The following is a 26,059-nucleotide window of genomic DNA, read 5'->3' on the forward strand; positions in this document are numbered from 1 at the left end:
AGCTTTCAAAGAATTACTGAGTACTCGCATTCACCTAACTTCTAAGCGTTGTACAAGGCACGTAGCTGCTTTTTTACAGCGAAGCTGTTAAGGCTAGGTTCCAGGAGATCGCGTCCGTGGACCGACCGGCGTGTACAACAATTTCGGCTCCATGTGTGTGGCGGCTTTCCGCCAGTTGTGCCTTAGCACAGGTGTCAAAGCGGATGATGAATGGCCCATTGTTATACCCCTCGCCACCGCCAATGCCTCTTTCAAAAGTGTGGCGATACTCGGCGGCGGCACGTCCCACCAATAATTGTGCCCCTTTGACTCGTGACGTAGAGATCGCGCTGTTATCAGCAGCAGCCTTTTGGACTCGCTATGGGACGGAAGCTCGTTTAACCCCATCTTCCAGGATCCTGATGTCAGAATCCTGACGATGCCGTGCAGTGTGCCGCGGCTATGAACGCTGTGGCTTATACGCTAGTCTATGACGATGGGACGGACTTGGCGCAGCAAACGCACTACTTGGCCATCGCGCCGGGCGAAAACAAAACGCCGGTGTCCTTGCTCTTTGATGAACATGCCGAAGACGCTCAATATGGTCAATAATGATAATGTATAAATTCACTATAGCAATATTCTCTATAGCAGACCCACCATAGTCACAGCTTCACTGGCTTCCATCTTCACAGTAGTGGAAGGGCTCTGAATTTGTTTTTACAGCGAAACTGTATGCCGCTACCAGCCAAGGAAATTTTCGTGTCGTTGGCGTAAGCAAAAAAAAAAGCCAGGCTAAAAATTGAATACAAGCAGCATATCTCCTTTGAAATCAGGCATACAGCATACAGTTCAGCACTCGTCTTCAAAAGAAAAATCCTAAAACAACCATCAAAGCCACATGATGGGTGATAAGGCGCGTGTGAACAATGGGAACACGCTCCGACGCGTTCCGGTAAATATTAGTTGTGCAGCTGCTTCGAAAGGGGTTGACGTCTACAAAACCCCCGTGTGAAGTGCAAGCCATATAATGTATGCCAATGACGTCTGCGAATAATGCGAAGCACGTTCCTTCTCCCGCGTGTGTTTCCCGGTAAAGATTACGGTTGCGTAAGCTACTCCGAGTGAAAAAGTACCCAACAGCATAGAGATCACATATTGACGTCACCACGGTCTAGCAATTCATTCAGTTAATTCCAGGTTACCATGGGTAGACCACAGAAAGTAAAGACGCCAGAAGAACAGCGTGAATATAATGTCGTTGTGAAGTAGTAAGGGCTGTGGTTAAGTACATTTCACTTCTCTCTGGTTTCACTCTTTGTAAAGCCACGTGTGTGAATTCAAGTGACGTCACAATGGGTAATCTTTGTGGGTGTCGTTCACAGCTTCGCTGTCCAACCATGCACCTTCACAGCGTAGATTGAAGCCACAGTTTTCTTTCTTTTTTTCGAGACCAATCCTTTGCCAACAAGCCCAAGCGAGCACATTCTGGCCAGAAATACTCGCCTTGCCGGGGTACGGCTTAGCGTCGTCAGCGTCTGTCGATGCGGCTGAGCCAAGACGGCACGGCGTGGGCAGGAACGCAGCCTCCAGGCGGCTCGGGTGCACGTACGAGGTGCCCCCGTGGCCGCTGCGCTGAGCAGTGTCCGTGACGGCCGCGTCTCCTCCCTGCAAACGTACGGGGTCTTAGATGGTCGAGTGACTGGCAAACCTCGTGGACCAAACCGAAAAAAAAATTTTTTTCGTTCCGATTGTCGGTCCTGTTCAGCGAAAACGGTTCGATGCCGGTTCAACTTCGGAGCAAAAAAATAATGGTTCAAACCAGTTTTAACCAGCTCAGGGTCATTTGCCTGATGTAAAGGTAAGCGCAGGAAATCAGCATGTATACATTTATTTTGTGCAAAAACTCGGCGCTGCTCCGAAAGTTCGCGTGCTGTCCTTCGTGTCGCACGTGTCCAGGGTGTCCCAACTATCATGCACCAAGATTTAAAATTATGCCACGTAGTTGGACAGAACCAAGCTTGTTGGCCGTTGCTTGGAGATACTCAGATTATTCTTTGCATACCGCCTCATTACATAATTAGTCTTAGTTAATTAATCAACTTCTCAAATATTATAATAGATGAAAATTGTCAATGAGAAAATTAGAGAGCAACAAGAAACTCCCGATACAGCTTTCTGTTGTTCAATACGTGCTACATAAAAGTGGTCTTCCGGGGCGTGAAAGAAGCACGCGAATACACGCAAAGTGCCGTGAGCGGCCATTCGCGCGGCAATTATTTTGACCAAAATAACTGCCGCGAATATACACACATGAGTGCTTTCGTGCATTTCGCCTCGAGGTCGGGAATTGAGCCCGCGACCTCGCGCTCAGCAGGACAACGCCATAGCCACTGAGCCACCGAGTATGGTACACACTGACTTTCGACTCGCGGTATAGCCCCGGTAAAAAGTTCGCGGCAGGGACCACTAGTCCCGTGTCAATAAACTCGACTGTGCGCATTTCGCCGTTGTGGTCGCATTTAGAGCGCCGTTCATGCGGCGAGTGTCGGCGTCGGCGGCGTAACCGAGCGAACGAAAGCGAAGATGAAAGCGAACGTGGATCGCAGCGGGGGATGAAAGACGCGAGGAGGAAAGTGGAGAGGAGGGTGCAGCGGAACCACGAGGCGGAAAACAGAGAAGGGTAGGGCGAAAGCGTGAGAAGGAAAGCCTAGTGCGGCGACGATGGCTACGAGATGGCGACAGAGTAGCGCTCGTCGTCTGGTAGTCTTGTCGGCGGCGGCTGCTGTGAATCGCGCCCACGCGTCACCCACCGCGCTGCCTCTCGCGATCTCCAGATTAGTGAGGCAGTCGCGGCACACTTCGCTCCGTTTGCAACGTGCCGCACGAGAAAGATTGTCCGCGCCAGCCAATATGTCGCGAAATGAAAACATGTATAAAGCTGCGCTCAAATTTCGCATTAAGGAGTATCGTAATCGTCGGTGAATTTTTTCGTGCTCCGTCGAGCTTGTGCCAGTTTTGCTGTCGATCTGCGCTACAGGCGTAGGTAACTTTAACACGCAAGGATCTAGATTTTAATAAAGAGAAATGATATATAATGTAGAGATAGACAAAAATGACAGACTGCAATGGATAGTAAAACTTGATTAGATCAAGCAGGTGACTATTTGTCGCCGCCCCGTTCCAAAGAAGATGGCATTAGAAATCCTCAATCATCCTCATCGATTGAAGTGCACGTTCCCTGTGGTTTCAAGGAGCCGTTTCACATGCAAATAAGCATTGCGGGTAAACAGAACTCTGTATCAGCAACTCCGTGCAGAGCTGCGCAGGCTAGATGGGGATTGTCTGTGCCAGTCACTAACGATAGGCATCTGCGTGCGCCAGAGAATGGAAAAGACCCGCCCACCGGGCCCTATATGCTAATCCTCTCGAGAAACTTCCATTTAGTCGGCTTCGCAATGAGAGCGATCAGAGGGGCACGACGAACTAGCCCTTCTTTGTTTATTTGTGGTCGTGAGAAGAACGGAAAGGAGCGGAGAATTCCGCATGGCCGTACCGTAACTGTCTATAGCCGACGGCTGGCACCTGAACGTCGATCGGCTGGCAGGGAGTGGGAGAGGTAATGGGCTTTTAAAAAGCTGAGAGCGTTGGAGAAAGTTGAGAGAACGGGAGAGTAATAGAGAACAGCAAACAGAAGGGAAAAGGAACTGTTTGTGACGTATGCAATAGCTGCGGAAAGTTCCGTGCTTGCGGTTCTCATTCGTGGTTGGTTGACGCGACGCACAGTTTTACTGGTTTGCACGAAGTTGGCGAGATAAAGAAGAGAGAGGTAGTTCAGTGTTTTACGCATGCTAGTCAGCCGAGGGTTATTAAAATAAAAGGAACAGTTCCCAAAGTTGAAAGAAATAAACGTATAATTGACACTGCGGGTCCGCTACGGGTTCTTTTTTTTCGTTCTGAACAAGATTTATCCGTGAGCAGGTAGTCAACACGGATAAAACGTCAATGATATGTTTATTTTTGATGCATTCTTAGGGGACTGGTCTCCTTATGTTGATAACACCTAAATTTGTGCGCGAAAAAATGACAGACACAGGACACCAAGGGAATTTCATTCGTCTAATTAGGCGTCGGGGGGGGGGGGGGGGAGCTTTCATAAATTTGCGCACAAAATTTAAGCATGCTTCACCAACTAGTCCGGCGAGAAATTTACCTAGACTGAGCAAGCAGAGAGAGGTCGAAAGTCGCTACCTTCCAGCCGCCACCGCCTCCTCCACCAGCGCAGCCTCCGCCTCCACCACCGAACCCTCCGGCAGTGTTCCACAGGGCAGCCTCGGCGCACACCGATCCGCCCGCCGCGCCGTCCATCAGGGGGCGGCCCGCTGTCGGCTCGTCGGTCGCGCTGCTCTCGGCGGCGGCGCTGTCGTTCCAACCACCCCCGCCACCTGCAGCGCAAGGTTGCCATCAGTGCGTTGTTGATTTCACTTGCTCGCTTCGCACCCCCCTCACAAGCGCAGAAGTGACTCATTCAGACTAGCGAGAAACTAAAATGTACTCAAAAAAAATTTCGAGGACGCTTAAGTTTCGCCCCTTTTTAGCCTTCAAATTTTCCTGACTGCTTCTCACGCTTCCCGGCAACTCCCGGGCCCTTAACGATGTCGCGTTAAAAGATAGCTCGTTGGCTCGTTTTGTAAGGGAGGCAGATTCGAAAAAGAGGAGGCCTAAAACAGAATAAAAGAAGATGACACATTTGCCAGTCTCACAAAATTGCGTTTTCATTCGAAGTTCTGGCGCAGTCGACAGGATCACATGCAGTGTAACAAAGTAGCCCCATTTTTCAAGGACTATTTCCATAGACGCCACAGAAGACCATGTAAACAGTGACAGTGCGACAGGTTTCGCAGTCGCAGCCTGCGTTCATAGTGAATAGCGGGACAGATCCGGTGAGCTGTCAAGTTTTATTGCCGACAATGCAACATGAAAAGGTGCCGCCAGGAGAGTTTCCTAAACGTCTGAGCAATAAGAAAGCAATACTTTAGCTAACCAAACAATTACCTTTAATAAGTTTACTCAACAAACTTCTACCCAACACATTTATTAAGCCCATTGCATATTTGTGTGTGCCACCTCTAACATTGTGTGAGTTGTTACCTTGTTATCATAAATACTGCTTCCTGAAATACTATTCCTTAGTTGTATAGTAATTAGTCATGTGCGCCCTAATTTCCTTTCTTTATTATTTGCTCGGAAGTCAATTGAAGGAGCGGGCGAAATTCTGTATGTGTGTTTCTTTAAGTGACTGCTTTTTTATATGTGTGTCCCAAGATATCAATCTTTTTTGTTCTTGTAGAAAATGTTTGCATTGATCGAGCAGAAATTGTAAATGGTTAAAGGTCCTAGGCGCTCTCTCGCACCTTTATTGCTGGTCCACTTGGTTTTCTATACAGAAACTAATGAATCAATAACATAAAAAGACAAAACCTAAATTACAGACACCCTGAATATTGCTTATTGCTTATTTAAGCGGGAGAGCACGACAAGTGTATGTGTATTGTAGAAAAACAAAACCACAATAGAGAAATATAAATCGAGGCAGCGTAAGCGGAATTTAATCTCTATGCAGCGGACGTACCAGTGTGATTAAAATTTCGAAGTGCTATATACCATTCTCTGCATGGTAAAATGTATAGTACTGTTGAGCATAACCCAGTAACAAAGTTCTTGGCTATTTTTGTGCCTATGTTTCCATTGTCCTGTTAACGTTTTAGTTGAAGACGGCATCACACCCACTTGTATTTACTTCAAGCGCGCGGGGTGTGTGCTTCTAGCTGTGCTATTCATAGAACACTGAGTGCAAATAGAAAAGGTTAGCGGTGAAGCAGAAAGTTAAAAAAAGAAGCACGTGTAAGACAACAGAGTCAGGAAACATTAGCCGCGGCCACTACATCTCTTGCTTGTAAAACGAGAAATCGAGTGGCCTTTCCCGATATACCGAGTGTTCCATAAATAGAAGCACCACTCTGCCAGCTGGACAGCTAGATTGTCCGCGCTGAAGTTTTGCATACGGCTAGCATTTTCTTGTGGAATTAGTTTAACACTGTAGTTTGCATTACTTGTCTGTTTCGTCCGCCATAAATCCAAAGTGCGCTGTCTGCGGCAACGCCACACGAACTATGTCAACTTCGCTGCATCAGGAGAGTGACGCCATATATCTCAAATACGGCGAACGCCGTGCTTCTCTATAGAGGCGAAAGATGGCGCCACGTTTCCATTGCGGCGAAATCGTCACTGTTTGAGTGGCGTCGCCACAGATGACTCGCATTTCAATCTTATTGTGGAAACAGACAAGTACCGCTTACAAATGTGATTTCAAAACAGATCAGTTTAGAACATCAGCAGTAATCGTGTCGCGAGCATGCGCGCTTTATGGCAGCAGAGTCCTCCAGCTTTGACATAACACGCTAGGTAGTGTCACTCAAACTTTTCCGGGCTAACACACCACTGTTTATTGGGAAAACGAACAGCGTCATTATCTACACATTATCAACGATATTCTCAGTGTTCTTGTGTGGGTGTTCCCATTTGAAATGTTTCGCCCGTGTTTCATTTATCGCTGATCAGCTCAGTCATGTCACTCTTAATTCAACTTCACTGGCAGATAGCACGCTTTTCTCGCGTTGCTTTATCTCGGACAAGCGGAGTTCTGAGTAGTGGAATCCTGAAAAAAAAAGTTAGTAGGCGATTCAACATCTAGTTAAGGTCGATGATAGACAACTGCTCACCCCCTGGGCGCGTTGGAGGTGACAAGTTATCATCATCACCACAACCATCATTATCGTCGTCGTCATCTTCATAATCACCATCATCGTCCCCATAATCATTGTCATCATCATATAATTATCATTATCATAGTCATCAGCACGGCTCCCTGAACAAATTATGTGGTTCATCATCATCATTATCCTCACTGATTATTATCAGTCTTGTCAAAATTTGTAGGCTGTACTATCTTTGGGATCGGGCTACGACGCAGGCTAGCAAAAATGTTAATTTATAGGGTTTTACGTGCCAAAACCACCATCTGACTTTGAGGCACGCCATAGTGGGGGACTCCGAATTAATTTGGACCACCTGGGGTTCTTTAAACGTGCCCCTAAATTTAAGCACACGGGTGTTTTTTGCATTTCGCCCCCATCGATATGCGGCCGCCGTGGCCAGCAAAAAAAGGTTAGAAACGGACATACCCTAAACGGAAATGTGGCGGTAACTGGCAAAGCGAGACATTGTGTTCTAAGGTTGGTCATGAATCATTACGTAGTGTGGTTAGCGACTCGTGAAAACTAGCCACGAACTAGAGAACCAGTTCAATGAATTGCCACCAGCTCAGCGCGACATGCCCGTTTAGTGCTGTAAAGATGGCTTTCTCTCATTTATTGTAAGCCTGCAGAGAAGTAAGCTCTACAGTAACAAAGCCAACTCACCGGGTCCTTTGCCTTCAGGTGCAGAGAGGCCGTTACCCGGTGGCTGGTTGTCCTGGAAACCCCTGCCCGCGACGCCCGCGTAAGCAGAACCCTGCCGATGCCGCGGCAGCGGCGGAGTGGCCGCCACCTCCCGCAGCCACCACGAGCGGCACGGCGTCGCCGGTTCTGGTGTCCACCTGCGCAAGTGACAGCCGTCGCTCCGTGAGCAAAACAAACGTTACAAAACGAGCTCGGAGTCAGGGTTTCAAGACGAAGACACAAAGCACATCAGCGGAGAGCCCTCATCATCATCATCAACTCTAGTTTTGTCCACTGCAGGAAGGAGGCCTCTCACTGCGATCTCCAATTACCCCTGTCTTGCGCTAGCTGATTCCAGCTTTCGCCCGCAAATTTCCTAACTTCATCACCCCACCTCGTTCTCCGCCGTCCTCGACTGCGTTTCCCTTCTCTTGGTATGCATTCTGTAGCTCTAATGGTCCACCGGTCATCCATCCTACGCATTACGTGGCCTGCCCAGCTCCATTTTTTTCTCCTATACATTAGAATATCGGCTATCCCCGTTTGATATCTGAGCCCTAGATGAGATTAACTAGCCTCAACAGTGACAAGAACACAAAGGAGGAAATGTCGGCCTGAGTGAGTTTCCTTTGACCTGCACCTTCATACTGGGGAAGGTGTTTGGAGGAGCAACAGAGAGATAGCATACGAAGGAGGAGGGGAGGGGGTGGTATGATGAAGTCTATGGTAAGTTCTGCATGGTATAGTGTTCGCGTGCACATGCATGCGTTGACAGTGACAGTAAAGTAACAAGCCTCCTCACTTCAGCACGTGGGCTCACGCAGACTCTAGAAGGTTCCACTGTAGGGCCGTAGTGAAGTTCTTGCATGTGCGTGGCCGCACCCATTTATATAACATGGCTTTTTTTTCTTGTATTATGACTTAATGCAGCTACCGCTACCCTCATAGACTTGGCGTACACCTTTACAAGGGCACGTAACTAGTGCCATTTCCTTTCCTTCATCTTTTCCTTCCTTTATCAAGGTAGCAAACTGGACGTACATCAGTGGACGTGCATCAAACCGCACGGTAGCAAACCAGACCACCGTCTCCATGGGAAACGACGACGAACATACAAACAACTAAGGCCCCTGTAGGGGGCTTGCGCACTCACCTCTATTGATTAGGGTAACTTGGTGATTCAAAATTATTTTTAAAAACGAGGACGTTAGAAATCAACTTCGGATCTCCTAGCGCGCACGGAGTTTATTTCCCAATCGTCGCGTCATATCAAAAAGCATTAAAAAAGCTAGTTTTAACTGATAACGTCGTATTAGAGGCATGAAATGCAAAACACGATACCCTGTATTATGCCCTTATTGGGCTGATGAAAAATAAAAAGACAACGATAAATGTTCGGGAGAAATGTTATTACAAAGCGACAATGGGACTACCAATGGAAAAGGTTAAAACAACCCTAGAGTTGGGATAAGGCAGTTTTCCCGACTTGAGTTGGATTCCTTCATCACCGCTGCGAAATGAGGCGGACAAATCAGCGGAGAACTAGTTCGACCGACCGTAACTCTCTAACGCTCACGAATGTAAGTGACGACAAGCTGTTTGTCCAAGCGCACGTTATTCGGTGCTCGACGACCGGACGCATGCGGTAGCAAGAGCCCTGGGCGGCTGCAGCCGAAGTACTTAACGGGTAAACATGTTTCTTCGTTTCATACATTTGATGGCGAGCCTTCAGCCTCGTTCAACTTAGCTCATCAACATTATTGAGAGTTTGTGTTTTCGTCTCAGTGCGGGACCTTGGTTTTTAAAAGTACCGCCTCGCTTTGATTAGGAATTACAATACTGACTCGATTTAAGCGCTGCTTCGCTGCGTCGTCGGGTTTGCTAAGCTCCGAATCGGCTAAGTCATCGTCTCGTTAGGGTTGTGTCTACTTCCGTTGCCGTTCCTGTTTGGAAAGACAGATGGCTTGCATCAGGCGAGGTTTTGGTCGATCACGTCAATCGCAATTTGTACAATTCCAACAGCAACTCTGGAGCCAAGGACATTTTTTAACCGTCCCTCGGTCGGTTAGCTAGCGTTGTTCCACTTGGCTGTTATATAATAAGAAATACTACTTGCGGAATCAAGAACTTTCCGCAATCTTTTCTGTTTTTCATTGGAATGTACTGTCACTGATTCAGAATGTATTATATTACAACTACATAAAGCCAACAATTGATGAAGCCAAAGAAAGCATAGGGAAGTCACTGTTCATGAGAATTTTAATGTATAAATAATAAATTAAATATCCCCAAGTATAAAAAAAGACGCCGAAGAGAGCGGACGAGACGGCGGCCGGCTCAGTAGATCAATGGTAGAGGACGCACGTTTAGTGCTGTAGATGAGCGTTCGGATACCATCTACGCCAAGTTGTCTTTTCGTCCTGTTTCATATCCCGTTTACTTATTGCTTCCACATTTAAACTGAAACGAACACTCAATTTCCCCTATGTCTTTTTTTTGACTTCATTGCATGGTTAGCCACCCTGCCTTACACTTTCTTTCTTAATTTCTTTCTTTATTTCTTCTCTTTCTTTTCTTTTTTTTTTGTCTGTTGGCTTTATGACTTAAAAGGGTATGAATGCGAGCTAGTTGGTACGAATCAATCGGTGAAAAAACAGCGCGAAATAAACACGGACAAGGGAGAAAAACAGGACAAGCGCTGACGGCCAACATATACTTGGGTTTATTGTCATGATGCACAAATATAAATATGCACCATGTACGGTGTTACTGGCTTAATGGATTAATGGCTACTGGATAAATGTCCTGAACATTTTTTGTTTTTCTTTCTTTCTTTTTTTACAGTTGCCAGGAAATAAACAAACGTGGAACTACATGTGTTACTACATGCGCTACGACGGCGGAATCGACATATCGCAAATTCCTCTGATGCATAGCAAAAGCGGTAACTGAGTAATTAAACGAAGCAGCCGAAATAACCATCTACTTCGCTGTCATTCATGCATAGCGTTCCGCCACGCGCTGCCGCGTTTATAATCTCCGAGTTAACCAACTCACCCCCGACTGCGGACTCAATTTCTACCAAGCGCATCATCCCCGTTCATCGCCTACCTCACGTGTCGTGCGCGACGGTAAGCACAACGCTTTTTATAACGTGCGAGAAACGAAAGGCTGTTTCCGGTATCCGTTTACTCTGACGTGTACACCCCGATCGTGCTCTCTATTGCAGGCCACGCACACGCTTACGGCTATAAGCCGTGCGCCCGGGCGTACGCAGAGAGAGAGAGAGAGAGTGAAGCGACAGCTTCAACCGCCAAACCATCACGCCACCCTATACGTTGCTACCGGGCCTGCCGTGACCCCATGCGAGCCGGTTGTGGGTACCGAGAGTGGTTGCGTGATGGCATCGCCTCCTCGCTATGTAGGGTGTGTCGGTCGTATCGCTTGCACCGGGAGCGTGGCGTGCCGGCTGGCTTCGTTCCTCCCGCATGGATCGTATTTCGTGGGTTGCCGCTCGAAAGAGAGAGAGAGAGAGAGAGTGAGACGGTGTCTTTGTGTTGTGCTAGCGTCATAAAGCCCTCCCCCCCCCCCCCCCCCCCCCCCGGCAGAAGCCCCGATTGTGATGTCACGATATGGAAGGAAATGCGTGCAGCCTTATTTTGTGCACCGAGGCTGTTGCGGCTGAGAGAGGATGGCGAAAAGAAAAGCGCTTCGGGCCGATACTCAATGCTGCTGCGTGGGCGATTGAAAGGCGGGATAACAGAAGGGTCATATTTGCGATTTCTCTATAGAGCGGTTCTGTTCAAATGGACACGGACGTTTTTTTTTTCTCGCCGATTGCGGGCCCCTCACTGGCGAATGCCCGAAAGCTTCCTCGTTATTATAGTTTAATGTTCGTGGTTATGTGTAGGAGATGAGGTGCCGGCTTTTTCTATTGTCGTGGTCAGAAAGTCCGGTAGACTTGTAGGGTGGCCCAAGATAAACCGAACCCAAAGCGAGTGAAGAGCGCATGAACTGTAAGGCGATATTGATACGCGAAACGTCGTTCATCTAGCGTTAGTTGCCCTACGAACGACTGGAAGATGTGCATCAATGTAGCACTTGTCCTTCATCTACTTGTATGATAACGCCTTACGGTTGATGTGTTCTTCACTTGCGTCGGGTTCGGTTTATCTTGGACCAACCAGTCGCACACAATCACGCGCAAACGTGGCTTGTAGCAGAAAGAACAAATCACTGAAATATACAACAGTTAAACTCCCGCGCCACACCGTCTTATCTGAACCTCTGTATCTAGGTACACGTTAACCAAATACTTCAATGTACTGGGCCTAGTATTACAATTTAACAACAAATTCGTACGTAAGAGTGTTTGATCTGTTGCGGTGACTCAGTAATTTACGTTGTTACGATGCTGAGGAGAAGGTCGCGGGTTTCATTCCCTGATGCGGTAGTCCCATTCCGAAGGGCGTGAAATAGAAAAACACTCGCGTACCGAGCTTAATTTGGGTTCACGTGCAAGAAAACAGAGATGGTAAATGTGAATCCGCTACTCCATCATTATTCTCATACCCATATTGTGGGTTTGGAACTTAAAAGAAAAAAAAAGCTATAATTTAAACTTATAGATAACGAGAGAGAAAAGATTCATTGTATGCAGAGAGATCGGCCTGAGGTACGCTGGGAAAAAGAGAAGAGGGAAAGAAAAACGAACATGATGGGTGTCGATGACGACAGAAGGAAGATGCAACACACACAGCAGGCAAGTCTACTCAAAGCTTGACGTCCAACCCATACTTCGTTCGAGTGCCAGCCGACCACGGTATTAATACAGGCGATAACCAGACAATCACTACCAGGGGCGGATCCAGGTTTTTTCTGAGGGGGGGGGGTCAGCTTCTGCCAATGATGATGATGATAGTAGCCTTTCTTATTTACCGAAATTTACCGTTTTTGCTCACGATAAACCCGAGTTTTATACGGCTAGAGCAACACCTGTAGCCTGCCGTGGTGGCTCAGTCAGCTCAGCTAGGCATTGAGCACGAGATCGCGGGATCGAATCCCGGCCGCGGCGGCCGCATTTCGACGGAGGCGTAATGCAAAAACGCCCGTGTGCTTGCGTTGTAGTGCAGGTTAAGAACCCCAGGTGGTCAAAATTAATCTGGAGCCTTCCACTACGGCGTGCCTCATAATCAGATGTCGTTTTGGCACGTAAAACCCCGGGAAGAAGAAGAAGACCTGTAGCGAAGCCAGGTATCGGTTTCTCCGAGCTTATAGGAAAAGGACGTTACCCAATACAGCCAAGTGCTTGGCGGCTGTGCCTGATAATACAGGGTGTTCAAAACTAAGCTTTATGGTTTTCTTAAAATTAGGCACTGGGAGGCACGCGAAGACCACCTGTACAAATAAGTTATGTGGCTAGGGGGGGCACAAAGTGAGATGATAATTATCGCTGTGAGCAGCCCAATTAACTAAAATTGAACAATTAGTTTTTGTTGACTGCAGTAAGTGGGTATGTTTGTATTGAAAACTTAGAGGTAGTCGTGTTTCTACACAGTATCAGTCGGAAGAATTATTCTAGCGTGTCCGTGTTCCGAGATATCCGACTCCAAATTTCAATTGTCGTACTGCGCAGAGTTATCGAGTCGACGTGAGAGCAGTTTATGCTTTGTGTTGCTGTGGAAGGGAGGCATTTTGAACATTTTTAGGGCATTGACATCTTGATGGGTGAAGTGTTGTCATGAGATTTGTGCATGACAACACCAAATTTAAAGCGGCAGTATGAAATATTCGTTAGCATAGCTAAAAAGGTTTCTGCGGTTGATGGTGCAGTTGTTGCTCTTGATTTCAATAAAACTTACAATACTTGGAAATCAGCAGTCACTTTATTTGCGTAGCCCAGGCAAGGACCAAGCCCGGTCGTCTAGTCACCATTACGCACGCGTACTGCCCTCCGGCTTCTCCGCTCGCGCCATTATCTCGGCATGGCAGCTGCTGCGTTCTTTACAGGCTGCGCGGTCTTGTGTTGCGACAGCGGTTACGGGTTCTTCGATTTTTTATTGCGAGAGCAATTAGATGGACACTTCCACCGGATTTCTGTCATCGGCATCGCCGTCGGCGTCGCCATGAGGTTCCGTATAAAGTCCAATTAAGAGCGACAAAATCGTCGCCGCGCGCCGTATGCGCGAGTCAAAGCGCGCGGGGGGCACGCGCTATCACGGAGAGCGAACGAACGGCGGAAAGCAAACGCGACCATCGCGCGAAAGGCCGTGGGGGTATGGGAGGGAGGGAGGGAGGGAGGCGGGGCGACGCTGTGCTGCTTCACCAAATGGTTATCTTGCAATCGGGCATAAAGGGCCAACTGGCCACTCAATCTTCCGCGCGAAAGCAACAAAGCGGGAAGGCAGCGCGGGAGGGAGGGGGGGGGGGGCAGTTTCTCCTCTGCCAACAACTTCTCCTCTGCACAACTCCTCTGCACTTTACCTGGCGGTGGCGGTCACCCGCACCGTCTCTTATCTCCGCACGGCTCTTACCTTTGTATGCACTGTGGATTCACCACTCAGTTTCCGTTGAAGGCATAGACCGCGCGAACCTTCGCCCACTGCGGGCGGCTGCACTTGCTGCCAGCGTTTTGGCAGTCGTTGTCTGCGGTCATTCAGTGTGATCTATTCATGTTTGCTTGTGCGCGCTGAAACCACGCTTGTTAATTCAATTAGTAAGCGAATGTGTCCAAGTTTATGCAGCCGATAAAACTACTATCCATACTCCGAATAACTCTTTACTAATTTGCTTTCGCAATTGATGCTTCGCCTTTCGGGCGAAACTGCGACATTTTTTTCATTTCGCCAGCCGCGAGGGGAAGGGGGACAGTTATATCTTTGCCAATGCCTCCGCCCCGTTGTCAGACTAAACGCCGCACGCAAGAGCCGCGTCACATCAGGAAGAGCTTTGCGCCGATCCTCACTCTTGCATGCGTAATCATGCGAACGACAATTCAAATTTGGAGTTGGATATCTCGGAGCACAGACATGCTAGAATTTTTCCAAGTGAAACTGTGTAGAAACACGACTGTCTCTAGCTTTCGAATACAAACTTACACACTTACTGCAGTCAATAAAAAGTTAATTATTCAATTTTGTTTAATTGGGCTGCTGATAGCGATAATTATCATCTCACTTTGTGTCCCCCTGGCCACATAACTTATTTGCGCAGGTGGTCCGTATGTGCCTCTCACTGCCTAATTTTAAGAAAACCATAAAGCTTAATTTTGAACACCCGGTATATCTAGCCTGTATTGTTTCTTAAAATAAAATTTGGGATAATCTTTTGCAGGTTCGTTATAAATGCGTAAGCAAGGGTCCGTCTTTGGAGTTCTGTTGGGACACCTTGATTTACTTAAGAAGATTCTTTGTGCTCGGCTGAGACACCTTCGTTTGCTTTGGAGGACTCCCGTATTCTCCAAACAGCCCTCGACTCGAAACTCTTACCCCACTCCACCTTGTTGAGAACAGCGCCGCCTCTCGACTGATAAAGACGCGACAATTCTCAAGAATTCCCGTGTATGATCATGAAGCTCAGTGACCATTTCTGTGGAGGGATGGCGGTGCCATTTTCTCTCTTGAGTCGAGTTGGTGTGTTGACTAGAGGAACGTTCTTGAATACGGGCGTAACGCTTCGCTCCAACGCGGCAAGCACTACGCTGGTTGTTTAGGATATGCGAATCACCGCGTATGAAGACTCATGACGCCACCTAAAAGAAGAACGATGTGGCGTAGTAGCCGAGAGCGCGAGCCAGCGTCTTCATGTTTTGTTTCCCACGCGACGTCATCCTTTTACACAAGGCGCGCATCTGCTCCCGTTTCTCTAACCACGCGACGCCATCCTAGGCCCGCGCGCGGGCGTTGGCCGCTGACGTCACGCTCCCCCACTTCGCAGCCGCGGCTCGAGGCTTCGTCCCGCTCCGCGAGAACGCCCACTCAGATAAACGGATCCGGCGGGTTTGAGCCTCCTATGCTTAATGTACGACAATAAAACTGCGAGGTTACAATGAAAAACTTGTAGCGTACGAACAGTACTGTGCTCGTACTGGATATTGTCAACGTGTAACTGTGATCACAATGAGTGCTACAGTTAAAAAAAGTTACTTATCCGTAGTTCTTAGTTTAGCGGTTAGTTGTTATTATTTATATATAAAAACTTCAGCGAGAGATCTCTTTCATTAAGCAGGTTGGTCGCGGAACCGATGACAGCCAATTAGGCAACCGTTGACACCCCCAGGGGAAACTAAGTTAATCAGGCGCGAAGGCGCTCTAGTGGACCTCGGCGTGCTTGGCAAAAGGGACGTCCCCTCGTTCATTCGACACCACCAACGGGACGAGTAAGGCACGGCCGGCGCCAGGAGGTCCAAGGTGTTCATGAGAAAAAATAACTACGGCAACTTCGCGACACCACACTCCTACGGAATACAACTAAGCTTGTGAGCGAGCTAGCTTTACTTCTACATGGCTGATGCCACTGGTACTCGCGAAAAATACTTTTGAAGAATGCTGGTGGCCATATTTTTTTTTTTTTTGCGACAGGGCCATCCCCCTGTCAGCGAGGGGGCGATGCAGAAATCCGAGGGGGGGGGGGGGTCAGGACATCCGGACATCCCCCCTGGATCCGCGCCTGATCACTACCTACAACGGTGGTCAATCACGGCGGGCGATTTGGGAATTACAAAGCTCTTGTCGATAAGGGTGCACTCTGGCTTGTGTTGTAAGAAGGTCGCGGACTCACCCTGAATATGGCTGAGGCACCTCCTCCGCCGCCACCTCCGCCACGCGATATGGCCTGGATGTTCTCCAACGCGCTCCGCTTGTTGGTCTTGCTGCAGCTGTCTTGCTGCAGAACGCCGGGGAAGGGAATAGAAAGAGAAAGGACATCAGCAATCGTTTTTTTTTTTCACAAACTAATTAGAGCAGAAAGCTGGGATAGCTTGGTTGCTCGAAACATGCGACACGTTTGCAGGGCTATAAAGACGCGTGACACGACACGAAATACAGTCAGGACGCGCGCTGAGCATCGACTAGTTTGCTGTTACAGAATCCGGCCAGTACTATCCCTGGAGCTACTTCTCTCTGTACGCCTGAGCACGGGAGCACGAGACTTTCAGTACTGTAAGTGACGCCTATTGAAGTGTCGGCGAAGTCCTGCGCTTGCGCAGCATTAATGCGGGCGAGGCTATGACGTAGCCGACACCGTCGTCACGGCCGTAGGTGACATTGCGAAGTCATCTCAAGATGTTGAGTGACGGCCACTTGTAAGAGAGAGAAAGAAAGGGCGTGCGAGAAATTCAGCATGTCCTTTACAACCTCGACTGTCAAGCTCCAAGTTCTACAGGGACGGACGTCTCAAGGCGCTTTATTCTGAAGTCTATTTGCTATGTCGAGCGGCCTGGCCGCGGAAGCTTTATATATTCAGCTAGGCTTCAAAAATAAGCAGGGCCACGCCGTCAAAAGTTTAATCCTATATTTGAAGTCCGATTTTACGAAATCGACGGGTAATGACGAAACGGTATCGAAATCGAAAATTCCGTGAAACCGAAAAGTATTGGGGCACATCAGTTAAACGACCTAGTTAATCGCCGCAAGATCAAGGAATTCGTAAAGTCGGGCTTTGTAAAATCGGAGTCTATATGTCTACAGCGAAATACTCGGTTATTCTGCTTTGCCTACGGTAAGTTGTTATCCGGGGACAGCTTTCGTAACTCGGGAGTGTAATGAGAGCCTGTTATCTCGTCTCGTACAACCCAGAAAATCGCCTGAGGATGTCGATGGCGACCACATTCAGCAAATGGTCCACGCCTGCATCCATTTTGCCACCATATGGCACTTGTCCTGCATCGGCAACAAGCTTCGCAAGATTCTTGTCATCTAAACCCCCCACCGTAGTCCGCTTAGTTCCCTACTGGTGGGATAGCGTCAAGCGGGCTGAGCTGTTCCAGCTGCGTTTTACTTTTCTTTTTGCCAGGCGCGTGTAGCTCTCCCTGCGGCCCATCTTGGCTGTTTTAGAGCGCAGCTTTCTATGTCTCACTGATTCGTCCGTGACCGCCGAAAACGCACGGTAGGAAACCCAACTTACTCAATGGAACTATCTGCGCATCTGCGCGCACTATAGAACAACGGCTGCGCATCTGCGCCCACAATCGTAGAACACTACAGTTTTACATTCGCAGTTGTACCGATAAGAACAATGGGAACTATACAACGCCACGCTACCCAGACGAACTGTATATATCTGCATTACATTACGCACGGCACGCAATGCATTCCCGTCCATCACCATGGGTAGGTCGCGGGTGCAGCGCACGGCAGTGCCGCACGCGAACGTAAGCGCGAGCACGATCATGCCCGTAAGGCCGATCGCGTGTATCGGCAACGGCATGCAGTCCGTGAAAGTATGAGTGTGTGCGTGTAATCAACGGCTACATTATCTAAAATAAAGGCTACGCAACTTAACGAAATGCGTCTTCATTCAACTTCAAGGATCAAAAAATACAACCCTAAACGAGCAATCCATTCACATATGCATCGCATCGCGTTGCTCAGCATTTCTTGGGTTCGTTGCGTGGTCGTTAGCTTTGAACTTTCACTTTGATTCAGTTTGCATGGGCGAAAGCTTCACGTTCAACTATCTTTCTTTAAGAAAGGGGCTTTGATTTTTTTTTCCGCCTGTGTTCATTTTTTTTTCTCGGTTCGGCTTCGTAAAATTAGGAGCGCTGCTCAACTTTGTTTCTTGAAAGCGCATTCGTCAAACATTTCAGGCATTATGATTTGTTCGCAAGATCAAGGAATTCGTAAAGTCGGGTTTTGTAAAATCGGAGTTCGACTGTGTTACTCTGAGCCTCTGACTTCGCTCTGTGGCTATTGCATATTAAATTAGGAATGCCAAGTTAAGTTTGCACTTTATGAAGCTAGAAAAAGAGGAAGGCAAATTGTAAAGGTGAGCTTTTTGCGAGGTACTTACAATTCTGGGATTTGGGTTCTGCTTCGTCCACCCGGCCGTCGTTGAAAGAGAGAGAGAGGGAAACAGGAGAAACGCAAGCTTAAGCAGATGTTTGCAGCATGTGTGTTTGCCCCCCGCCGTATCACAAAAATGAAGAAAAGAGGAAAGCCTACGTGCCCGGGAGAGACGATTATAAGTTAGTGCGTGGAACTCACTGGAACACATAGGCGCACAACTCTCGTTATTGCATGGGTTAGTCTGATAGGTGTCACTTCCGACTTGCTTTTTAATGCGAATAGCATTATTTACCTACTTCAGCCGTTTTTAGCATATCTATCTATCTATCTATCTATCTATCTATCTATCTATCTATCTATCTATCTATCTATCTATCTATCTATCTATCTATCTATCTATCTATCTATCTATCTATTCTATCTATCTATCTATCTATCTATCTATCTATCTATCTATCTATCTATCTATCTATCTATCTATCTATCTATCTTCGCTCACACGTCCTTACAAATCTTTGGCCGCGGAATCATTCAGGTGCACACAAGGCAGTGGGGCAGTTACGATACCCGCGGCCTCCCTCTCTTCCCGTCTATTATGTCTTTTCCTGAAACCCATCCCCATCTTTCCTTCTTTCTCCCTTTTTTGTGTGTATGTGTGTTTCGAATAAACCATCAATCAATCTTGCCAAATGCAGAAAGCAATGATGACAACAATAGCTCGCGCAACAACTCTGAAGAACGGCCACCTGTAAACCTTGGCGTTTTGTTTCCTTAGTTTCGTTTTCACTGTTCAACGGTGTCTGCGCGCGCGTGCTTGCCCGCGCACGTTGTTTTACATTCTCACCACGTTTTTTTAGCACCTTGTGCAGTAACGTTTGAACTCCTAAACATATCTACAATGTATAAGGAAACTATAACTACCAACAAGCCGAAGCCACCACGCGTTCCTCTCCCCATCCTTTTTTTTTTAGTATACGACGCTTCAGTAGCGCGGTCTCTCGAAGCCCCCCTTCCCTCCCACTCACCTCGCATGCGTCGGTGCCCCGCTGTCCGGCGATGATGTGGATGCGGTCGCCGTGCTCCCACCGAAACGTGGCCCTGATCAGGGCACCCGAAGTGTTGCACGCGCGGCTCAGGCCCAGGCCTCCGCGGGCGCCCCTCACGAACACGCTGCGTAGACAATGGTGTGACACGTTTACATCCCCGTATACGCGTCAATACATGCTCATGATCGATAGGCAAATGTGGACTCTCTTAATCCATTCACGAGATACACCCTTAAATCGCGGAGCAGTAAAGGGATAAACGGGATGTTAAAACAAATTGTAGAGTAATTAAATAAAGTAGAAATTGAAAAAGTGCAACCAGTTCCACGAAGTGAAATCTGTCGAAACAGCGGAGATGCGGTCGTTCTGTTTCAGCGATTGTCGCGTATGTTTCTCCGTATTGTCGCTCGCGCCGAGCGGCGTCCATCGTGCGAAGAGCTAACACCTGCTGTTATACCCCGGCGTCTCTCCTCCTCCTCCTCCTCCTCCTCCCCGGCACGCGCTCCGATTAGTCGGCTCCTCTCCTCCTGGTGAGCTGGTCACGTGACCTCTCCGGCTCTGCTCCTGCGTGACGGCGCCGTCATCGAGGGCGCACGCTCGACTAAGAACAGCTCCGCTGTTAATATGGCAAAGCAAATGGTACTACCCATTGCGCATAGCTTATCACACGGCGTCCTTTAAGGCTCATTCACACCGGTGACTGACAGTGGTCGCGCGACCAAGTTGGTCGCAAATGGTCGCTTTTCTCTAAAAGCGACCATTTTGGGCCAGTTGCTCACTGCTCGATTTTTCAGTCGCGCGACTGTGGTCGCAAAGCTGCTCAACTAATCAGCGCCACGCCAAAAGTCATGTTATGTGTCGTCGTCCACGCCAAATGCAATGTCCGCGCCACCACATGCAGACTAAAGGCTGGTAATTGGTGTCTTGTCTTGTGATGCTGGCACGCAGCAGTTGCAGCAACGTGTCGAATGTACGCGGTCGCATTCGCTGGAAGCTAAACAAGAGGAAAAGAAAGCGCAACACAAACCCTTTTTCCAGCGGCCGTTCGTTGGATGAGCACGCCACCCAAAGGTGAACAGCGGGTGAACAGCTTCGATTTAATATTATGCACCGAATGTCACCGCAATGCGAACTAGAAATTACAAGTTGCTATCGATAACACTCGTTCTCACGCGCACAAAGTTCGGTCAGGAGGCGGCTTGCGTGGCCGGCCACTTCACGCGAGTGGAGGCACGGGCGCACCCACGAGCGTCGCGTTTTCTTCGGAGGCTTCCGCGCTGCCACAGCTGACACCCCGGCAGAGCACATCAGCACAGGGACGACGTCTTCCTGTTCGCTCGAATCAAAATCCAGCCGTCGCTCGAATCAAAATCCATGGCTGTTGCCGGAACGCGAAACCAATTTACACAGTGCCAGCGAAGTGCGCGCTAACTGCGTAGATCCCTAGAATTCTCGCTGAAGAACGAGAATGTCCGGGATTGCGACTTGCAGGTAGCGCTCGGCCGGGCTTGCCGGTGTGAACATCAGTCGCCTTCGGTCACTTTTTGTTCGCGAGTCGCAAATGGTCACGCGACCTCCTGAAGTCGCCGGTGTGAATGAGCCTTTACTCTGAGCCAAGAATTCCATGAAAGCTGAACAAGGTCTGACTGCTTTGTTGCGTCCACTGATTCGCTATTCCAAAACTGCGACAGATAACAAACGCACAGAATGTGTGGTGCTTCGGGCGTCGTCGACAGTGCATTCGATCAAACAGCGTCGACGTTTCGGAAATCGACAGAGTTTGGAAAACACTCGCGGGCGATGACCTACAAGCAGTTTGAAATTTGCTGAACAGTGAAGGTACGGTCACAACGAATACAAGCAGTGAAGAAGAAGGTCCCAAGGTTAGGCAGCCGTCAGCGAGACCTCCTTATGCAACACGGGTTAATTTGATCCCACACAGCTATCACGCAGTGGTTAAAGCCTACATGTAAAAGTTATTCTAAGCGTAGGAATTAAAACCAACTATGTCTAGATATATTGAAAGAGATAAAAACCCTGAAAGAGCAAATGCTAACTCCCCAATCAAAAATAGGACAGAACAAATTACAGGAACAGCGATGATTCATCCTGTTCAGACGTAACTATTAAGAAGCAACTACACTAACACCAACCACAACTTTATTATAAAAATAAAACAAACTAATAAACTGAACTGCAAAGCTATTGCAGAGCTATTACAAAAAAAACGAACAATAATTATTAGGATTCATTAATGTAGTTAATAAACGATTTTTTATACAACTAGGAAATATGTAGACGTTCCTTGCTTGATGACCTAATTTCATGAGGTATGAAATTCGAGTGTATTGCAGCGAATACAGTAGGAAATTTTCCTGAATAAGTGCGTACCTTTGGTACGAGAAGATTATATTGCTGAGAGAATGTGGTAATGATAGTATCGTGGATCAAACTAAAGGAGAAAGCATGAACATGTGCGTTACGATGAATCAGTCAATAGATGACGACCAAGACTTTTATAATAAACAGCTGGTGCAGAGGAAAATACGCAGGATGTCGCAGTTTGGTGAAGCATGGGAACAAACTCGGTAAATGTGATGCGTTGAAATGTCCTTAGTCCGGAAGTTTTGGGGAGAGGCGACACAATGTGAAAAACACGTATTGTCTCCACGCCGAAGCACCGCAGGCAATGGGACTATGAATGTAGGCATAATAAAATGCCCCGACGATATGGGGCTGAAAATAGGGGCTTGCTTTAAGTGAGGGGCTTGCTTTAAAAATGTAGAGTGATACGTAAGCGCCAAAAATGAAGCTCTGATTACGAAGCACGCCGTATAGTGGGGGATCCCGAAGTAATTTTGACCACCTAAGGTTTCTTGCAGTGCGCCCTAACCTAAGCACACGAGCCCCTCCCCCCCCCCCCTTTTTTTTTTTTTTTTTTGCGGCCGCAGCGGCAGGGATCTTGCCCGCGATCTGAAGCTCCGAAGCGTGACGCCGTAGCCACTAGGCTGTCGTAATGAAAACAAAAGTAATTTGAAGCAGCCTATTTATTACCAATTCACAGAGACTCACTATGAGTCAGCAGCGAAATTATTAGGCACTCGAAATTCGATAAAACGAGGTTTCATTTATGCCACCGAAACACTATAAGTGAAACACTACAGTGCACGTTCGTTCGAGCGCGCTCTCGCAATGGAATTAAAGCGAAGATACAGCGAACCAACGCCGAATTCGCGGAACTCTGAAACCTTGATTGGCAGTACTTGGAAAGACTGAAAGCTAACGGGCCACGCGCTTTTGCTTCCCTTTCTTGCGAGCAGCGGTTCAAAGAAATCGAAGCTACGCGCGCAACGCGTTCTATCTGCCCGTTTTGGCTTTATTTCGTCCTCGTCTCAAGTATCGTCTCAAGAGAATATCTCGCGAGCAATCGGGGAAATGGAAACCTCCGGGACGTGGCCCCCCTCACCCTCCCCATACACACACACCTCGCATCGCAGCCTCTTAAGGAACAAGCAGACGTAGCTCTTATCTCGATCTTTCTATTTTTCTGTTTTTTCCTTTGTTTTTTCTTGACGTGCTTCCTTTATACTGTTCATATAATATCTTCTTTCTTTCCTTCCTTACTTTTCTTCGTCCTACCTTTTTTATTTCATTTCTTTCTTCCTTTCTTCGTGTACCTCCTTCTGTCAGCCTCTCTCGCTCCCTCTATGCCTCGTCCTCATCGAGTATGCCCCAAGTGGGCTCCTCGTCGCCCGATCAATTGCATGCGCTGTCGCCGCGTCTGCTTGCATATCCTCGTCCGCCGGAACCAATGGGGACATCGTGTGGAGGGACCGGCGACGGGGCTTTTCCAATGGCTGCGACTACAGCCCGCTGTTCCTTGGCGCCGCAATTAGTCGATTGGTTCGGGCGCACAGCGGTTCGCCTGGCCTCGGCGACGAACGAGGGTACTAATTCGCCGGCCGTCGGTGAATTACTGCCACGCCGCTGAGACTGCACTCGTTCGATACAGTGAAGTCAACCCCCCCCCCCCCCCCCCAAAAAAAAAAAAAAAAACGTAGAAGCGCTGCGTCGATCGGTCCGATGCGAATGTATTTTCGGTTATCGGGGTTACGGAGTTATGGTCTAGTGTGCCACAATCGTCCGTCCGTCCGTCCGTCCGTCCGTCCGTCCGTCCGTCCGTCCGTCCGTCCGTCCGTCCGTCCGTCCGTCCGTCCGTCCGTCCGTCCGCCGTCCGTCCGTCCGTCCGTCCGTCCGTCCGTCCGTCCGTCCGTCCGTCCGTCCGTCCGTCCGTCCGTCGTCCGTCCGTCCGTCCGTCCGTCCGTCCGTCCGTCCGTCCGTCCGTCCGTCCGGTCCGTCCGTCCGTCCGTCCGTCCGTCCGTCCGTCCGTCCGTCCGTCCGTCTGTCCGTCCGTCCGTCCGTCCGTCCGTCCGTCCGTCCGTCTGTCCGTCTGTCTGTCTGTCTGTCTGTCTGTCTGTCTGTCTGTCTGTCTGTCTGTCTGTCTGTCTGTCTGTCTGTCTGTCTGTCTGTCTGTCTGTCTGTCTGTCTGTCTGTCTGTCTGTCTGTCTGTCTGTCTGTCTGTCTGTCTGTCTGTCTGTCTGTCTGTCTGTCTGTCTGTCTGTCTGTCTGTCTGTCTGTCTGGGCGCGCGTTTATGTGTACCTATATGTGGGCGGGCATGTGTGTATGTCTGTATGTGTGTGTGTACGCATGTGTCTGCACGTACGTGCGTGCGCACGCACACACGCGCGCGCTTCTGCGAAGGTGTGCGTGACCTGGCAACTCGGAAACCGGCACTTCGCGTCTTTCTCGGCCGACGAATACTTGAGCACCTTGCGCCAAACGAAGATGGGTGAGCGAACGACCCGGAGCGTTATTCAATCATGCTGCACACCACGCCGTCGCAAAAGAAACCTGGGGATGGATGATAGGCGCTCGTATCGGACGAACAGTGCTGAGCAGAAACGGCCTTGTGTGTGTTTGTGTCTTTCTTCCTCCACGTCTGCATTCGTATGGTTCGTCCAATATGAAAGATACCGACGCCATGCTCCCCTTTGAGGAGGAGGAGGAAACGAGTCACAGGGGAGAATCGACGACGCTGTGTTCGCGGAGTGTGCCCGTCGCGCGCAAAGAAAAGATGAGGAAGCGTGAGGCCAAGCACGCGCGCACTTCTGAGCTTGCGAGAAATGAAGTAAGAAGCAATAAGGTCAATGTCTGCCCGAGATGTAAGGCGTTAGGCCTTATTTTCTGGAATTTATGAACCGACTGTCGCGACGCATTAGTATGCTCGTAAACAGCTCATACTTGTAAACAGTTCATCCATTTGTCGAAGCAATCCTATTCCCTTAAGTATAAAGTCCGGACAAAATCCTCTTACTATAATGTTCCCGACAGAATGAGCATTCGACTCGCTAGCGAGTCGTTCAGTATAGGAGGGTATTGCACAAATCAGGCCTGACTAGAGCCGGAGTACACTCCGGCTCTAGTTAAGCTCGGTAGGGTACGATGTAACGTCTGCACTCAGGCATCGTGTTAAACTACGAACGTGCGAGCCTAGTTTCCCTTCGTTATTTGCCATATTTTCGCGCCAGTAAGCAAAGTTAAAGCGTTATAAAAATTCCCGCTCTCAACAGAAATCACCTTTCCAAAAAATACAAAAGAGGTCGATGTGAAAAGTAATTTCCTGAGACGCAAGCGACGAATCCGACACATGCCGTTAACGGGAGGGAAATTTGTGAGGTGGTTTTACTTTCCGTTTTGCTTCGATTTCTCTCTTCTTCATCTTCCTTTACTACGGCAGGCTCCAAACGACAAGAGTTTGATTTGGGGGCGTGACACGGGTACGGGGAAACGTTAATGGGCCCCGTTCTCGAACTGTGCTGCATGACATGCACAGGCTCTCCAGTTCTACTTCCAAAGTCATTAGTCTTACGTTGCCAAATTTGAAATGCGCCCAAACGGCCTTCGCATGCCTTCCGATTCTTGCTCTCTGCTAGCTGTCTTCGTTTCAGCCCTTACTAGTAGCAACCTGTGCAGGTTTCATTCTGCTTCCAGGTCAATTTGTGCTTTTGATTAGTTTTCATTTATTTATTATCTGATTCAGCCCAGCACGGTAAAGCATTAGTCACGGCCCACGTGCGTCGCCATCAGCGCCTCTTTCTCGGTACGCTTTTTTTTTCAGTTTGCACCATTCTTATTTCATTTTTTTCTTCCCACTTTCTCCGTTAATGACGTACCTGGTTCACCAAACTAAACTTCGCCCTCGCGCGTTCGAAACTTGCGCAAATGGATTGTGAACAACTTCTGAGCTGTTGTTGCTATGCGCTGTCTCTGCACAGCGAATGCCTGTCAATGCTTCGTGAGCTTGTTGTTCTGGAACGTGAGAGCACTGCAGGAACTTGTCAAAAGTTGCGCCATTTCGGCCGCATGGTGAAAAAAAAGAAAAATAAATATCATACTCCTGCCATGAATCGAGCCTGAGAGCGACGTGTGGAAGAGGGGCATGCTTAATTATACCACGAAGGCATAGTCCCG

At 48.5% G+C, this 26,059-nt stretch overlaps 1 protein-coding gene across 1 annotated transcript in view; it reads right to left on the minus strand.

Moving 5' to 3' along the window:
• Nucleotides 1–26,059, minus strand: part of LOC119458092 (leukocyte tyrosine kinase receptor-like) — a 169,745-nt gene that overhangs the window by 37,133 nt on the left and 106,553 nt on the right. Inside the window, 7 exon segments of the mRNA XM_037719908.2 lie at nt 1,486–1,647; nt 4,231–4,424; nt 7,461–7,500; nt 7,502–7,636; nt 16,257–16,361; nt 18,486–18,503; nt 19,507–19,651. Of these exon segments, the coding sequence (XP_037575836.1) occupies nt 1,486–1,647; nt 4,231–4,424; nt 7,461–7,500; nt 7,502–7,636; nt 16,257–16,361; nt 18,486–18,503; nt 19,507–19,651 (799 nt within the window).

The sequence above is a fragment of the Dermacentor silvarum genome, chromosome 7, assembly GCF_013339745.2.
Source record: "Dermacentor silvarum isolate Dsil-2018 chromosome 7, BIME_Dsil_1.4, whole genome shotgun sequence".
NCBI lineage: Eukaryota > Metazoa > Arthropoda > Arachnida > Ixodida > Ixodidae > Dermacentor > Dermacentor silvarum.